An 18,592-nucleotide genomic window follows, 5' to 3' on the forward strand; every position below is an offset into this window, starting at 1 on the left:
GACAGCCCTTTCAATGTACTTAATGTATTATGTGTTGGACATATTTCATGAAAACATCTGAAAATACACTTGTAAAACATTTTGTAATTACACAATCAAACTGCATAAATAAATAAACACTTAATTCAGTACTGAAAGTCACTGAACACGTTTTAGCGTGTTAAACACTTTATTATCATTCAGCACCACAGCCTGGCACTACAAGACAGGGGAAAAAAATACTTGGAAAAATATTTGCATGCTATCTAATGTTATTTGAGACGGTTGTGAGGCACAATGGATGTGGAAAAGAACAAATTGAATGCCAGTGAATAAGACGCATTTGTATGCTAAATTGGCGAGACTGCTCAGAGAGCGAGTCAAGCAGACAGCCTTGCATGTAATCATCTAGCAAATCCGCTAGTGTCTCACTATGCGCCGGTTGCGCTGTGTTGCGTAGGCTGGGCACTATTGTCTTTGAGCACTGGTCCACATGAATGATCCCATGTGTGTCCACATTAGCATCGGTCAACTCCCACAAGTATAATCTCCCCAGAAACGGCAGCTGCAGCACAGGCGACAAATGACTTTAAATGTGGTTTGAAAGAAAAAGGAAACCAAAAAAGTATAACACTCCCACTCACTCCCTCTCGTCTTTCGATCATTCTCTCTCAATCTCAAACTCTACCTTTACCTTTCCAGCACAGTTTCCATCACTCCCATCTCCTGTTATTCATTACCCACCACCACTTCATTCCAAAATGTTCCTCACACTTCTATCCTTCATTCTCTCACTTCAGTAGATCGGTCTACTAGATCTCTGTGCCTTCCTAACCTACCCGCCGCCTTCCTCTCCTCTCTCTCCTCCTCTCTCCCTTATCCACTTTCTGTCTCGCTACTCTCTAACCGTTCACTGTCCCTCTCAAGGTGGGTATCTCAGACGACCACCAAGTTGGATGTCACTACTCTTCACTAATGTCCCCTAGCCACACCCCCCCACACACGGTTCCCCGCCCCCCCAAGCCCCTCCTCCCCATCCTCACCACACCCCCACACAGCCCCGCTGGTTAATGATGTGGTTGAGTAAGATGGCAGACCTGCTACACATTGATCATGTTCCCCCGCCACCCCCCTGCGCAACTCTCAGGAAAGCGCTTTGTGGAGGTGATAATTTATTTTGTAACACCGGATATGGTGTACCAAGAACAGTTGTTTTTTTCTATATTTGGCTTGGGGGGTCCTGACAGACTCAATTTAATGTCTCAAATCAGGGTCACTGCATGTGGTATGGAAACACACAGAGCAATAACTCACTGAAGTCTGCCAGGAGGGGGAACAGAAAGCTTTTATCTTGTTTGGAAAGCCATGGCTATGCTGTATGAGCAATACGGTGTGCTACATTTCCACAGTGATTCCCTGCTCCCCTCCCACATCTCTACAAAGCCTGGCAGTCTTTATTTTTTAGTCAACTGCTAAGTTGTGAGCCTTTATCCGGGGATCAAAGTGCAGGAGTGACTGAGTGGAAGCCTCACTGTTATTTTGATCACGTTGACAGAGAGCAGCCAATTATGAGCCTGCGGGTCCATGTCACCAGTGACAACGGCCAACACCTGATGGGGTGCCGGAGTGTAGGCCACTGGCGGCGGCGGTGATGTGACTCCATGGAGCCGCACGGCTCCCGCGAGCTCCTCAAGATGTTCCACATCTCCCTTCTCTAATTGGCAGATGGCCTCAGATCCGAGATGATTTAATGGCCTGCGCGTGCGTTTTTTCCTGCCTCAGTCAGCCATTAGCAGGGACATCTGTAACGAGTTGGCTGGGCGCACTGCTGCGAGCGGAAGCCGAGAGTGGAAGCTGAGAGCAACACATTTTAATGGAGATAGTGTACAGCCGCTAAAGCAGTCAAATCACAGCTGAAATCAAAGCACTTAAAGGTTCCGTATAACCTCAACACACTTTGTCTGGACGTTCGTGACACCTCTTAAGAATTTATCCAAATGGAAAAGATAAACCAGTTCATCCTACAGTGTGACATGCTCTACTTGTAAACCACGAGGTGATATGTTACTGTTGCAATAACTATGCCAAAATGGCAATATTCCTTTGAAGTTGCGGCAGAGTCAGGAACCATAACAAGCTGTTTTCATGGCCTTCGCACAAACAGCTTGGTTTCCATGTGATCCCATCTTTCACAGCTGGGTATTTTCTGTAGCCATCTGGGCTGGATGCCTCGCTCAAGGGTATAACAGCGAGGCCTCACCCAGAGTTCTGCCCTGAAACCCCTGGTCCCTGGCCTTCTGCCCCAGCCTTGGCTCCTCGCTGTTCACCCTGAGATAGCATCCACGGCTGGGTCGGGTAAGTGAGGCCTGCGGCAGGCTGTGGACACAGCAGTGGTGTAGTGTGGCCTGAAGCCTACGGCCTTTAAAGCTTGATCGCCTATCAGTATTCCTGCCATTGCCTCTGTGGATTTGTCTGCTACCTGCAAACTGGGTCAATTTTTGCATTATTTTACAGATTCTTATCTTAGTGTGGAGGAGGGGGGAGATTTTAAGCACATACACATACACACACAGCCTCAGTCCCACACAGACATCATTATTACCCCTGGAATACATCAATATGGGAAAATATTCTTGAAAATGTTACATTAAGCTGCCAAATGTGCCAACACTTGATGAATGATTGTATCGTACAACGCGTTCGCATGCTCATGCTGTGCAAGTCATTCTAGACGGAGCACACAGCAAATGAATAATTAACAATGATAGATACTGCTAATACAGATTGTGACACTCACAAACCTGCGAATCCTCACAGCACTTTGAACACACACTCTCAATGCTAATTAGTCTCCTCTAATATGCTTCCCCTCGATTCATATTCATACTGACACACTTAATTGCAATCGCAGCCGAAGCTAGAAGGAACTTGACTTGCCATTTGTACTGTGCTCGTTTGGCTACTTTCATTCAAAGTGTTGATTAAGATACCTAACTAATGCTGTGAGCAAGGATACAGGGGACGTTCCTAGTTTTTGTGTTTTGACAAAATGCTTAAAATGGGCATTGAGACTCATTCAAATCTCTCTGTCCCTTTTAATTATTGTCATGTCCTCTCTCTTTCTCAGTCTGGGTTCTGGAGGTGAATGAGGGAACGAGAGCAGATGGGGGGGTGGTAATGAGATGCAAAAAAAAGGAATTGAGGGGGACAGGCTGGCTGTGAGACAGTAGAAAAATAAGAGGGAGGAAAATAAACAAGTATGCGATAGAGAGAGGTGATAGGAGAGACCAGCAGAGTCCGAGTTGAATATAAATGGCCAGAGGAGGAAAACAGATAAAGCAGGAGGAGGAGCAGAGAGTGGGATGAGGGGAGAAGATAAAGGAATGTGAGAGAGATGGATTCACTGTTAACTAATGAGGGGACAAAGGCACCAGAATCCACATCGATCTCTGCCGCAACTGCTTTAACAAGTATTGAGTTAGAAAGGTCTAGGTGGAGGTGTACTGTACCTGAGGTACTGTGTGGGGTTTTAGTCCAAGGTGGGACGAAGTGTTTGGTGTGTGAGTATGTGTGTGGCGGTGGAGGGGGGAGGGGGGTGGGGCTGTCTGTCTACGTGTGTGTCTCTTGGAGTATGTGTGTTCCTGAATTTGCAGTAGGGGCGGAGGCTGGGGGCAAAGAAGTCAATTTAATGTGAAAGACAACAAAAGCAGAGAACTGAGTGGAGAGGGTCAAAAGATGACAGATATGACTCATCACTGCCAGTGGTAGGCATGGATGGACGGTAAACTGTGAGAAGAGGCCATAAAATATACAGAAGACTACATCCAGTATATTGCCTACATGCGGTTAGCAACATTTAAGCAGTACAGCTGTTAACAAAAGGCAAACAAAACCTATTAGTTTGGGGGACTGTGGTAGCACATTTGTTTAATAAAAAACTGTTGAAACATAAAAATATACTTTTGCGTTTCCAAACACTGTTGACACGAATGGCATGTTGGAATGCATGTAGGTCATTGATTTATTGCAGAACATTAATCACAACTTTCATTTGTCAAGCAAAATGATATAACTTAACGTGTGATATTTCCCCTTCGTAATTATGTCCTTGCATTTTTAAAAGGTTGACATCTGCCAGGTTCGATTCCTGCTGCTAATGTGACAATCAACTCACGTGCACAGACAAGCATTAAGCATACAATACACTGTGAACTACACTCCATACGATAGCTAAGGATGTTTATTCACTTACTGTAAATTTGAGCTGTTCCAATAAACAGCATGCCGGTTGTTGGCTCGAGCCAGGTGCAAGTTTGTGAGGGCGAGCGTTAAGAGGCTGAAAGAAAACGTTGCAAGAGCCATAATCCTTCAGTTCCTCGCGACCCCTTGTTCTCTCTACAGTCTTCGCTCTCAGTCTCTCCGTCCCGAGGAGCGAATGTCTCACAACATCCCACCGGTCAGCAAAACGCCGTTGAAATGTTTCCCGCAGCTTCAGATGAGACGAACAGACTATGCTACTTGGACTGCTTATGTGTTCTTTAACTCAAATTCCATAGCGACAAGCCCCATTTCTGCATCCTCTTCCCAACTTTGCTATTTTTACGTACTGCTGCGCACTTTGAAGTCAGTCACAGCGCTTTGGGTATTCCTTTTTATGTTGCCTACTCTCCACAGATTTGAAACAATGGTAGAAGGGGAGATAGGGCAGGTTGGCTACATTCGAAGTCCCGTGTGAGAGATGAGAGTAGGCTGCAAGTCACCTCATCATCACTGGCAACTCACCTCAGAAGACGCTTTTCGTCCTGAACAGGCTTCTTTCTACTGAACAGCTGCCAGTTATGTGGTAAAATAGAGTTGATTTAAAAACATGAATCCTTATTTTATTATGTGTTCCCAGTTTTTCAGAGAACAATTGAGTAAGCTTGGCTAAGCCTCGGGCTGTTCGTAGAAATTATTGAAGGTTGTCTCACCTGCCGCTGCCTCAAAAACCTCCGCGCGCGCCATGCAACAATCCCGCCCTCTGGTGATGGACAGGATACGCTTATTCTCTGTCCATATTCTGCACCGCCCCAACCATGTTGTGTGTGTGAGTGTGTGTGTGTAATAGAGAGAGAGAGAGAGAGAGAGAGAGAGAGAGAGAGAGAGAGAGAGAGAGAGAGAGAGAGAGAGAGAGAGAGAGAGAGAGAGAGAGAGAGATTCTCACCCAAACTCTAATTAATTCATCAGAATTCTAAGATGTTAATTAACAGGCTTCATTTTGCTGGTGGTTTTACCATGTTATCTACCAAGAGTGATGGAACTATTAATTTCCCTGTTGCAGGCATAAACATTTGGGCCTGTTTCATTAACTGCTGCAATCACATAAAAGTTTACTTCTAGGCACCATAAAATCCAAAGCATTCAAGTTATTGTGATAATTCCACCATCTGTGAATGTTCACTGTCAAGTGATTTCCATTTTACTCATTTAACTCAAATTCATAACTCAAATGATTTTATCCAAGGCATAGTAGGTCGACAGCCTACATGGTTTTACCCCCCTCTCTCTCTTTCATACACGCTGTCTATTTCGCTCTGGTCTCCTTTCACTCTCTCTCCCTCTCCCTCTGTTGTTTTTGTCAGTGATGACGCCTCTCTTGAGTGCCCTCCAGGCATGTTGCCGTGGAGACTAGGGGAAAAGGGGGATGAAAGAGGGAGAGAGAGGACGCTACCTACAGACACTTTCCCCCAACTCTGTCCAATCCTCCTATTCTGTCTGTTCGTTCTATACCCGATCACTTTCAACATTTGTCATCCTCAGTCAAGTTAGAGCCATTATGAATCAGTGGCATTTCAGTAAGCCTCATCCATCCAAACATTTGCGCTCGCTTGCTTTAATAAACAAAAATAATAAAAACAAATGTTGAGATTGACACTTCAAGATCATGTATGTTTCATGAGGGAAATATTATGCCCCTTCGAAATGTATACCGTGTGCATCTGCGTGTGTGCGCACGTGTGTATGTATACATATTTGCATGAGGGTAAGGTATCTCCAGTGAGTTCCCGAGTAATATATTATCTAATGTGTTTTGATTTAATGTTATATGATGCTAATATATACATTTTAATGCTGTTGCTGTGGTGTTGTTAGCACATAGCTGATGCTAGTAACACCAATGGTGGGAATGGTTCTGCCTTGTGACTAATTCATGACCAGTACCATTATGGGCACTTTGATTCTTTAGATTTAATGGTTATCATTAATCAACCTTTCTATGTTCACATACTATTGCTGGCTTGTGATTGATATCACATCACTAACAAAAAGAGCTGTGCTCTTTTCCTCTTCAATCTTTGCTGTCTCCCTCTGTTTTCAGTCTACCTTCTCATGCCAGTTTGGGAAGCCATCCAAGACAGCAGGATCCGCACCTCTTCTGGCAGAAGGTACTGCGGGACAGGAGACTCCTACAGGATACACAATCTTGCACTAATAGTTAGTTAAAAACGAATTTATATTCAAAGCATCTGTAGGGATCACTGTTATGGCCATTTCAAATTAAGGACGTAGCAGTAGTTAGCATAGTCGCAGGTTTCTGTCTAATCTGTAACATCCCTGATCTGATTCCCCAGTTCAGTGTTGGGTTAGTGAACCGTGTTGACATGGCCACCTAACTTCAGCCATCTTCCTAGTCTTTCACCCTGTCTCCCTCTCTCACCCCTTAGTCCAATGTGTATTTTCCAATCCTCTGTTTACCTAACCCCACTGTGCCAAAAACAAGCAAGATGAGAGAGAGAGAACAACTGGATGAGGGAGGCACAACGAGTGAGGGATAGAAATAAAGAGGTAGGACAACAGAAATGGTTTGGTGCATTCAGACGGAGATAGAGACCGAGAGATGGCAAAAAGAGAGAGGCTACAAGTGACTGAGATTAAATTGAAAAAAATGGAAAAGAAGAAAATACAGATAATCAGATAGAGAAAGCAAAAGTGAAAAAGATGGATTGAAATAGCAGGTGGTGAAAAGAGAGAGACCAAGAAAGCGAGGTACATGTCCAAGTGGAAAGACAGATGAATGGAGAGAAGGCCACCAGTGAGCTGTTGTTATGGTTGGTGATGAGGACTGTGGTAGGGCTGAGCTCCAGGTGGGCCCAGACTGTTTGTACCCTTGAGCGTAGTGCTTAACCTGCTTTGCTCCAGTAAGTACCCAGCTGTACAAATGGCTAATGTGATTGTGAAGATATAAGCCCTGGATAATGGCATCTGTCAAGCAATCACGCACAATGTTCTGCAATGTCGGGGACATGATGAAAAGGGAGAGAAAGAAAATAGAGGTGTGGATGAGGGGTGAACCTTTGGGAAATGAGCAGGGGAATAGTAAACATTCAAGAAGAAAAGGAAAAAAGGATTTGACAAAGAAAAGAGACGAGTGGGACCATGTTCTTTATCGCTATGATTTAGTCCATAAAGCTTTGGTTTCTTAAATGCTGAGCACTGACATCACTTGATATAACCAATACAGTGAAGATGTGATGCTTGCCATCAAGAGAAGGTTAAACGAAGTCACCACAAAGCAAACCACTGCCTTCAGGGTCACTGCACAGGATTGCCCCAACTGGGAAGATTGAGAGGCAAGAGGGGGTATGAGACAACAGAGAGACGCAGGAAGATAGAAAATTATGTTTTGACAGTTAGGGAGGTGGTAAAGCATTTGGAAGACCAAAAATAGATGCACTTTCAATGGCATGAAATATTGAAGAGAAGGGAGCAAAAAAACAAGAGAGGGTAGAGCAGCATGTGTCTGATGAGCAGACAAAAAGAGGAGAGTGAGTTATTAGCATGAGTGATGGAGGGAAATTTACTGGGGAAAAAGAGCCAGGGACGGTCTGAGGCTCTGAGAGAGGAGGACAATGAGCTCAGTACAGGTAAAAACCTCACGGCACTCTCCTAATTGACTAGAAGTCGAAAGACAAAGACATCCTAGGAAAATGAATGTGCTCTGGATCCTTAGCTTGGAAATCTGACAATGTGTATTATAGAGAACAAACGCTTTACAAATCTTACATAGGCCTTGTTCAATAACATCTGACAAGAACATGTACTGTATGAACAAGTATTGACAAACGGGAAACTCAAACCTCGGAATGAGAATCTGTGTGCTAAGCAAGCTGACGCGAGACTGAGCATGATGTGGTCTGTAAAGTATATTTTGAAGCCAATATTTTTTTACAATGCACCCCTCTTATTAAGCCTCCAAGGATTAGGTTTTGTACGACAAAGCAAATGCGGAATCAACAACAGGGTCAATAACCTAGCCCCAATCAGCAGTCTCAACTGACCAAGCCACAAGACGACGATCGATTAAGGAAGCAATTAAGTACAGAGGTCAATGAATCCATAGATGTTTCTCTTTAATTTCCTACTACTGTCTCTCTCTCTTTCCCTCCCTCTCTCTTTCTCTCTCTTACTCTGGCTCTCTGAGTTTCTCAAATGTCATCTTTCTATCAGTTATACGCAGATTGTGATCGGGGAGTGCAATCAATCTGGTGGGGATACTGAGGATATTTGATTCTCCTCTCATTGCCTTGATGAGTTAATAGCACTGTACATTTGAGATGCCGGAGTTTTGCTCTCCATCCCATCACTTTGTTTCATTCCCAACGCTAATGAGAATCTATGGAAAGGAAACTGGGCTGGCAGAGTCAACTGGTTGGCAGAGTGAATCAGAGTCAACTGAATTAGTCACTGTCCTCACTGCCTGAGGCACTGATAGTGACCTGGCCTGCTTCCTCACTCTAACGCTGATTTACAACACAAAACAAATAACAGAACAGTGAGTGCTCACCTCCATTTTGAACCACTTCCATTTTATTGTCTATTTATAAAAAAAAATTAAAAAGTGTCAAAACAATGTTTCTCAACAGCACTGTTTAGCATCTGCATCCTTTCAGAAACGTCACCATGCCAAAACCCTGTTTCTTTAAAGTCGAGAGCTATTTTTCGCCTCCTCTGTAAATGTTAGGTCGAAAGTTCACTTTGAAATAATGGAGCATGTGACCTTTTTCTCTGTGAGGAAGAGCTATTGCTCCTGAGGCATAGGAGCATTTGGGTGTGGGGGTGTGGCGTGAGGGTGAATATTCCCCTGGGGGGGGGGGGGGGGCAGGAAATGTCACAATCACTATCATAGTGCGACTTGGTGTGGACATCAAGCTTTTCCTTGTGTGCATTTTGAAGGAGAACTGGCGCGGGATTATGGCATTACATTAGGGAAAAGAAACAGCTCATTGGGTTTGAGTGAGAGTTAGAAAGGGGCTGATTATGGAAGAACATGACACAGCAGGTTTTGGATCCAGCCGCTACCTGATGGTTTGTTAATTGACGTCTTGCAGGGCAGCAGTTAACTGTCAACGACACCACTGCTCAGAGCATTAACTATGTGGATGTTTGGTGTTTTTCAAAAGGTATGGAACAAGTTTTTGTGAATACCTCTGACCTTTTTAGAGGTTACAGACATTTAGCTACCACGGGGACTAACCGGTCCGAGAACAGTTGTGGTCCAGAACCACTGTACTCTCGATGCTAGGCCAATCTTACACTCAATAGAATGTTTGCAGTTTGCCAGCTCTAATTCCATCATATGTCTGAGAATATCATGGGGCAATCTTGGCAAGCCTACACTGAAGGCTCAGGGTCTTAATCAGGAGTCCAACTGACGGTTAGGTCAACCTTCCCTTGGCTGGGGACCAATCCCAGGCAGGAACACTCAGACAACCCGTTACACAGAGCCAGTAAGGTCAGCCTGGGCCGTCTTGCACGTCTGTCGTCGTGTGGGGCTGGAGGAGTTGACTGACCTAATTAGTCGTCTGAATAATTGCCGCCCGCCTAGCGTGGAGCCGGTGGGTCGGGGGTAGGTGGTGGGAGGGGGTGGTGGTAATGGTGGTAACATGGATGGGTGGTCGATGGCCTGACCGATATGAGAAGTTTGCCGCCCTCTCACTCACTGCTCAGCGTATTGTCGATGGGAGGCACGGTTGGACAGTGACGGCCGGCTGTAATGAGGTCTCGTGCTCTGTGCTGCTTCCTCTCTGATGGATAGATGGCCCTCCCCTGCCTACCTGACTGGGGTATTGACCTAATTGACAGAGCAGTGTCGCTCTGCAGAAAGTCTGGTTACAATATTAGCTTCTACTTAAGTCACTTTTATCTCGCACTCTCTCAGGACCTTTTTCTAGTGTCTTTAACAGTGAGCCATGGGGAGTGGCCTCTAGCTAACCAAGGCACACCCAGAGAGCTGTTTCAAGGGATAGGGATTTCAGCATTGTTCATGTAAGTGCTAGGTCTAAATGTGCTTCATGAACATTTCTAAGCAATATGGCGATGTGAGATAATCAGTCTGCCAATCAGGCGAAGCAATCAGTGATACTTGTTCGTTTCTCATTGAAAGAGTTGAGGCATTTCCTATCTGCCAAGGCATTTATGAATGGTTCATGGTGTTTAGGTGACATGAATGGAATTTTAAAGCTAATGTATAGCAGCTATTTTGAAATTAAATGGCCTCTTCTGTTAATGAACGATATATTGTCCACAAGAGTAGCACTTGCACAACAGGGCTTTAAGTCTTGATTATTCTATATAGCTTTATGGTTGTGCATGACTGAGGGTCTTGTAATGTGGCAGGGGTCGATAATGCTGGTTATTAAGGTCGAGAGGTTTTTGCGAGTTTTGTGCATGTGTCTGACTGCACATGTGTACCCGTGCCTGTGCGTTTGGAGACTGCATGTAGTAGCCAATACATTTATCCCTGGAGGACCTATTTGCAAATTGTACATCACATTTTGCAGAGGAAAGAGATAAAAAATCTTTCCTTGATTGAGGATGCAACATTATTTGGGTATGTTGTGAATTGCAGCGAAGCAGGTTATTACCATCATCAGCACTCGATAGCGGAGATGGTGGTGAGCTCCGCGGCTGTGCTATTGATTTGGCTGTGAAGAGGTGCTTGTGCTACAAAGGGCACATTGCAGTCTTCCATTAAGATAATTGCGCCCTCCATCCCCTCCTGCACACCTCCGTAGACATTTGATTGAATAAAAGGGCCAATAATTACGTTGCTTCTATGTTTTTCAGCTGACAATGCTCAACAAGTTAAGCAACTGTGTGCTTAGAAGAGGGTTTACAAGATGGTAGTCATGGAATTAATATTTCATTAGCCTGAGAACATTATTAATTGTCTTGATCATGAATAGTTGGCCAGAGACCACAATAGACCATCTTGGTTAACCTGACCTGAACTTGAAATACCTCTTATTTTTCACCCAAACTTCAGAAGTTCTACTTTCACTTGGGCCTGTGGACTATCTCTTCCAACCTGTTTTTATTATTATTATCCGGGTGTAAATCGTTTCTGGGGCTCCTCGAAATAGACCTAAATATTCTCAAGCATTTTCTGTCCCCAGATCCCAATCACCCGCACCTTGTTCATGAAAGCACCTATGAAGCCACACATGTTGTGGATCTGTCACAACCACGACCCCAGACTTGACTCAACGCTCCCTCGAGAGCACGGCTTGTGGTCCCCCGTTTTCAAACGCCAAGGGCTTCTCGGAGGACCTGTTTCACAGCAAACCGTTTGGTATTAGCATTTTCGAAAGGTCAATCGAGTCGGCACGTCAAAAACAGAGAAAGGTCACCAGGTTTCCTGCCGGTTAGAAACTCCACACTCTATCAATCTCTGGCCTGCTCACGCCAAATTGAGAGATTGCCCGTCGTTCTCACCAGTGACATTAAGAGGGTCATTTAGCACTCCAACAGGAAAGACTCGATGGCTCTCCTTCACAGGGGGCTTTACGGGCACGCACACACGCAGAAACTGACCCTGTGTATGTCACCTCCAGACTTGGTGGTGGCAGGACGGGCAAAGAAACTTGTGGGTGTAACCAACAGACTGGGAGGGGCGGGGGGGGGGTTATACAGAACAGGATGAGGAGAAGGAGGGAAGGGGGGTTGTTCTCAATGTGTCTGTCTGGCTGTCTGGCTGTCTTCCAGGCATCCAGTTAAACCGCCAGTGCACGCATGGTGGGCTGTGTGGCCAAGCCAGCGGGGCCTCCATGGAGGCTGGTTCCAGTAGTCTGGGAGATGTGCTTACACGGATGAGTTAGCTAAGCTCGGAGCTCTGGAAGGGCCCTGGAGGGGGGGCAGGCAGGGAAGGGGGGTGCTCCAGGGACTTGCGTGGCCCTGGCTGCGGAGGGGACCACTGCCTCTCAGGCCCTGATATCTATAAGTACCCTAGGGTTGACCTTGGCATGCTTTCACTCACAGTCACTCTGTCAACATGCTATAGAAAGAGTAAAAGAAATGTTATAACCATGAAATCACACATCTGGTGGCTGGAATGGGTTGGCTGAGCTAAGCTGTGAATGATATGATCCAGTGTAATGTGATCTGACATCTGTGGGCTTTGGAGGGTATTTTGTGTCTTTGAAATCTGTATGCATAACTCATATCATGATTAAAACTAAGCTCATCAATACACAATGTGAGTGAGCATATCAACACTCGGTCAACAGTCGTCGTCCCCCCCCCCCCAGCCCCCCCCCCCCCCCCCCCCCCTCCGATCGTCATCTCTGTCCTGAACTGTAAATCTGGACCAAGTGTTTCCATCTGTTACTCTCATTGTCAGCATGTTATCATTGCCTGAACACCTCTCTTCTCTTCCACCCGCCCTCCCCTCACCTTCCTCACCCCATCCCTCACCCGCTCTCCTTTAATTCTGTTCCTCTATTCGTCCTTTTGGCTGAGCGATGTGCGCAGAGCAGGTAAATAAATCACTAAGCAGCCCACGAGAAGATAACGAGGCGATGGGGGATATGCTGTTCACGCGGCACATGTGTACAGATGCTTTGCCTGAGGCCAAACACACAGCCACAGATATAGACCAGCAGATACAAACACTGTGAGAGTCTTATTCAGCATACGTAGAGATATAGACATATACAGCATATATTCTCTATATATGTACACACATACACAGTCACAGATCTAGACCAGCAGATATTCTCACTGCTTGAGCCAAATATAGATATGCAGCTTAACCAAAAAAAATGAATGTCTCTTTCATGCTCGCGAATCCCCCTCTCCCCCAAAAAGAATGCCTCATTTCCCAACAGGACCCAAGAAAGTGAAAGAGGGAGAGAAAGAAGATATCCCATAGAGGAGGCAATAACTGCCCTCATACACACATGATGCAACGCAGAATCACAGGATCCTATGGACATAGACTTGTCGGACAGACAATGTTACCTGTACGGGACATGCAAGATCAGACAGCAATGTGGTGTGCAAAAAACATACAGTATGAGTTTAAATATTAAGGATGAAATGGAGACGATCAGATCCATCCCGATTCATGTCGTCAACGCCAAGCTTGAGAACAGTAAAACTACAAGCAAAGTGCTTCAAACATGGAGTTAAAATGGCATTGTTCGAACTCTAAACGCCCATTAGAGAAAAGTGGCTTGTTCCTTATTTGGTTTAAGAAGAAAGAGGTAGGGAGGGAGAGGGAGGGAGGGTAAAGCCAGCTATCAGAAACGACACTGAGCTAGACTGAAAGAAGAGCAACACAGACAAATAAATCAACCAGCCGCGTGGTTTATAACAAAATAAACGAGTACGGAAATGTTATCAGAGCACATTATACACTGCACAGTTTTATATGATAACATTATACTGTATAATTAACGTTATAGTGAGGCTTTGAAATTAAGAAACTAAAGAAACTAATTATGCAGGGATACTGGATATGTGTGTGTCTGTGGGTTTGAGTGTGTATGTATGTGGGTTTGTCGGTGTGTGTGTGTGTGTGTGTGTGTCAAGCAGAACTTACTTCATGACATTGAACAGTTTCCTGCCTGCCGATTAGCTAGGTGAAGCACTACAGTATATTAGGATTTGCTCTGTTAAATGCTTCATGGCGTCTACACAATGGTTTATTTATTAACACTTCTGCCAAGCATTGAAAAAGCAAATGGAGGCTCAATTAAGGCGAATAAATTAGGATTAGTGCTGAAATGTGCCGCATTTTCATTTTAATTAAATGTGTTTATTATTTATTTTCCCAGATATAGCAGAGGGAATTAGGAGAAAATAAGACGCCTGACTGCTTCCCAGTGCAGGCTGAACAGGATGACAGCCAGGTAGGAAGGCAGGGTGGCATCAAGGGGACGTGGCAACTTACTACCACAACAACATGGTGAGATATCATGCATTGTATCTGTGAAAAAAAGGTTCAGGTTCAAAAAAACTCACAGGACAAAAAGCTCACAGAAAAACACAAATCCAACACATCAGCCGTTTCAGACTGCACAAACCCTGCAATGCGACAAGAGGATTCCAACCTCAGAATTCACTTCCATTCTTTTTTGAAGTTACGCATGGCAGAGTTTTATGAGTCTGTACACACAAATCATATTAGACCAGTTGCCCACAAGTCAATTCTTATATATTCCTCCTGTATGTCTGATGTTCCCAGAGGGAAGGAAAGAAGCAAGAAGGGGAGAGGAGAAGCGTGGCCCCCATGCAGAGACAATGAGAGACACATCACTAAATGGCAGGGAGACTGCGGAGGGGTGACACGCGTTGTGTCATCGATGTCACGCAGCAGCATCCTGCTGCTGTCTTGTTCTGTATAATCTAACCAGCCCTGGCATCAGGCGAGCCTTCGCTGCCATGCCAATATGGTTCTTTGGAAAGAAACACGCACAGAGAGAGAGAGAGAGAGAGAGAGAGAGAGAGAAGGAGAGAGAGAGAGAGAGAGAGAGAGAGAGAGAGAGAGAGAGAGAGAGAGAGAGAGCGGAATAGATGAAACATGCAGATGAGTGGCAGCAGGAGATGAATGTCTGGAATACAAGATCATGTCCAAATATCCTGCTGCAGAGTCAGACGAGCGTGCTGACACAGTGCTGCAGTGACCGGAGAGAATCTTGTCCACATTCTCAAAGCTGTTAGCTGGTACATTGTGGGTACAAGTTTTTCTTTTTCACACAAGTGTTAAATATGCAAACCTGCCTCCAGCTATTTGTTTTGAGAGCTGTTGGCAGGTGTAACATTTCATAATTACATAAACACATGACCTGTCCTGCATTAGCTCTGATCTCTGCCTGAACCTCGTAGGTGTGCATCTGTAGGCCCAAAGCACTTTAACCAGAGCTGTATAAATATGCCTCATACTCCAATTGTCTTCTTAGATGCATATAAACATGAATCAGCTCAACATTAGACTTGCATGAGGGTCCAGAAAGACAACCCACAGCTTTTATCTCCTTTACATTAACTCCCTTTTCACTAAGGCAGGGAAGTGTTGGCCAAACTGAGATCTATAGTTTATACCCACTCACATGCATTATCATAAAAAAAGAGCTCAAGTAGGCCTTATCCTGGCAGGGAAGTGTCTTCCCCTCCTGCCTGCAGCCAGACAAAGACGGAAGCCCTGAGGTATTGTAAACACCTAGATTGGGAATCTGTTTGAATGAAGCTCATTTGAGCATTGGGGTAAATTAGGCATTAATTCTCTGCAATGAGACTTGCATAGCAATTGACTGAGCCGATGGAGGCGGTGAAATTATTGAAATAATGAGATCTGGAGAAAGAGTTAGACGATAGAAGAACAGAATGGAGAATGGAAGAATGTGGGGAAGAAGAAAATGAAAGGTAGAAAGGAACTAAAAAATAATAATACTAACCGACCAATAAAGAATAATAATACTAACCGACCAATAAAGAATAATAATACTAACCAACCAATAAATGTATGAAAGAAAGAATCGAATGAGCGGAGAAAGACAGAGAATGGTTGGGGGATGGAAGAGGGAGGAACGACAGAGAGAAAGGGCAGACCGGGAATCATAAAAACAGAAAAGTGCATTTATAAACACGTCTCTATAGTAACCAACTGGTAATCTGGCTTGTGGGGAGAGAGAGGGAGGGCGGTGGGGGGGCAGGAGGGTGAGCATTTACCACTGTCACCGGCATCAGACCGGTTATTACAGAGGAGAGATGAAGAAAAAGAAAGATGGAGAAAAAAGAAAGATGGAGAGTGGGGGGAGGGGGTTGTGATTGTGAAGAATATACATGTACATGTACATGACAAAGACGCCAATTAAGGAGTGAGTGGAAAAACACAAAAATGCAGAATTGGAGAAAAACAAGAGACGGACAAAGAAAGATAGAGGTCACAGTCCCTTGGGGGACATAATTCTTGTGATTGGGCTGTAGTTTGGTCCTGCTGAGGGAGTAATTCTATCTCCCTTTTACTGCGCAGTTTTCGGGGCGCTTACCCTTGCTGTGTGAAATCACCAGCGCTTACAGGCCACATTACTAGTGGGGCAATAATGTTCTTGGAGTGAGACAAAAAAAAATAAAAAATGAGATTGAACATGGAAGATAGAGGTCATCTTTACTGTACGTGATCAACATACTGCACTATGTTTGTGTGTGCCGTTACCCTTTAGATATGTGATTGCACTGTATGTACAGATCACGTGGTGTATGTGTGTGTGACGTGTGTGTGTACATGTGTGTGTGTGTGTGCGCAAACCACTTCAAACCCCACTGATGAGTGAACCTGTTGGTATGGTTTTCTCTGTCACTGTTATGCTTCTGTCAGGAGGGTACCCGTTTATTTTTGATGTGACATGCAGCCTGGAACGCACACACCCTTTTACACACACACACACACACACACACACACACACACACACACACACACACACACACACAAGACACAGAGCACCAGGCAGGTGTTGATGGGGTTTTCCACACTGAGCAACAGCTGCCTTGTAAAGATTCAGATCTTCCCCAGATTTTTTATCTGAAGGTATACAATGTATACTGTCTTTACTTGACAAGTATGAAGACTGTATTAAAATTACACATGAAGTGCTTTTTCTGACACTCACAAATCACTTGAGTGAGATAATTTTTTTTTACTAATCTACATACTACAATGGTTTTCATTGACTATGATCTCCTTTTTGCCTAGAGATAGAGCTTATGTAGCTTCATGCTTCTTCTCATCACCCTTGAGAAGCTGGAGTATGTGAGGAGAATCTGGTAATCTCCATTTTCCTTTCTCCCCATTACGGATTCTCCCCACTCTCTCTCTCTCTCTCTCTCTCTCTCTCTCTCTCTCTCTCTCTCTCTCTCTCTCTCTCTCTCTCTCTCTCTCTCTCTCTCTCTCTCTCTCTCTCTCTCTCTCTCTGTCACTCTCTTACCCTCCTCTCTCTCTGTCTCTCTCTCTCTCTCTCTGTCTCTCTCTCTCTCTCACCCTTCCTCTGTTTCTCTCTACCTACCTCTCTCTCTCCCTCCTGACATGAATCCTTTCCCTAAAACAGCGGTAAACAAAGAGCAGGGGCATGTGTCTCAGGCTCCTAGAGTCACCAGAGAGAAGGCACGTCCTCTCAGGGACTACCCAAGGCGTCGATGAATAACAGTCCATGGTTGACTTCCAAGGCACCAAAGCAGACTTGAGAATTAATCACCAGTGCTAGGCTTACTGCTGGAGACCAGCTGGGCCCTCTTGCCAGGGCTAACCCTAGCTCAAGCTGTGTCTGGATCTGTAGCAGTGACTACAGTAGCATTAGTCTCCGTGCACCTCTGGCTGTCTGTGTGAGTGATGGCAGTGTGCGGTCTCAGGTGAGTTATCTCGCCACTTTATAAACTCCTCGCTGCTGTAATGTGACAACAACATGGCTAATAATGGGTGACCCTCCACAGCATTCCCTTTTTCTCTGTCTCTCTCTCTCCAAACACACAGGCAGCTTATTCCACAAGGAATCCCTCTTAGCTACATGAATGCTGTACAACTTCATACAGTCCATCTAGGGACACCTTTGTACAGTATGCATAACAACATATACAAGAGAGGTGGAGAAAACACAGGTGCAAATCTACTTCAGCACATGCTCACAAGCAATAAGTACTGTAAAGTATAATATTCCAAAAATATTAATCACAATAGTTTCGTCAAATGAAAATATTTTGTAATTGGGAATGGTGTTGAGGTGTAATTGATCTAGGATGACAGGACAGAGTAATTCAAATACAATTCCATCCTATTATCTGAAGCACTGTTTGAAAATCAGAAGTCCTTGTAATTTATCAACACCAAATTGAGGAAGAAGAGAAAAGAAGCATTAAAGGAGTTAGTGGAGGCTAGAGTACAGTAGACAGGCCCTTACTTACGGATAAAACATTCAAAACATGAGGGAAAAAAACATTCATTTTGCATGCGATAAACAGCCGGTAGACAGACAGCTGCTGGAAGGAGGCTGTGTTGTTGGTGGCAGTGCAGAATCAGAATCAGAATCAGAATGGGCTTTATTCAAATGACTGGTAGATGACTTGTCCCCTCCTGAGCGGAAGCCTAAATGCTGTGTCTTAGACAATGCTGGGTTCTCTTCATTTGGCCCCAGTACAGGGACCCTGGCGGCGCCTGCTGTTTGCCTATCTGTCCGAGAGGACCCCGGTCCTATCATTGGTGCGTTGTGGATAATCCAGCTAATCCCTCCTCTCCCTGCAGGCTCCTCCTGGCTCTGGGCTCATCTGCTTTGATCCCCGGCCGTGCTAAGAGCCCAGCGTC

At 44.8% G+C, this 18,592-nt stretch overlaps 1 protein-coding gene across 1 annotated transcript in view; it reads right to left on the reverse strand.

Annotated features, from left to right (window-relative positions):
• The window catches only part of efna3a (ephrin-A3a), a 44,335-nt gene extending 39,340 nt beyond the window's left edge, over positions 1 to 4,995 (reverse strand). Inside the window, exons 1-2 of the mRNA XM_062486507.1 lie at positions 4,950 to 4,995; positions 4,232 to 4,808 (exon numbers count right to left, since the gene is read on the reverse strand). Of these exons, the coding sequence (XP_062342491.1) occupies positions 4,232 to 4,341 (110 nt within the window). The 5' untranslated portion in view covers positions 4,342 to 4,808; positions 4,950 to 4,995. The remainder of the gene's footprint in view (positions 1 to 4,231; positions 4,809 to 4,949) is intronic.
• Between the last annotated feature and the right edge of the window lie 13,597 nt (positions 4,996 to 18,592).

This window comes from Osmerus eperlanus, chromosome 20, assembly GCF_963692335.1.
Source record: "Osmerus eperlanus chromosome 20, fOsmEpe2.1, whole genome shotgun sequence".
Classification (NCBI taxonomy): Eukaryota; Metazoa; Chordata; class Actinopteri; order Osmeriformes; family Osmeridae; genus Osmerus; species Osmerus eperlanus.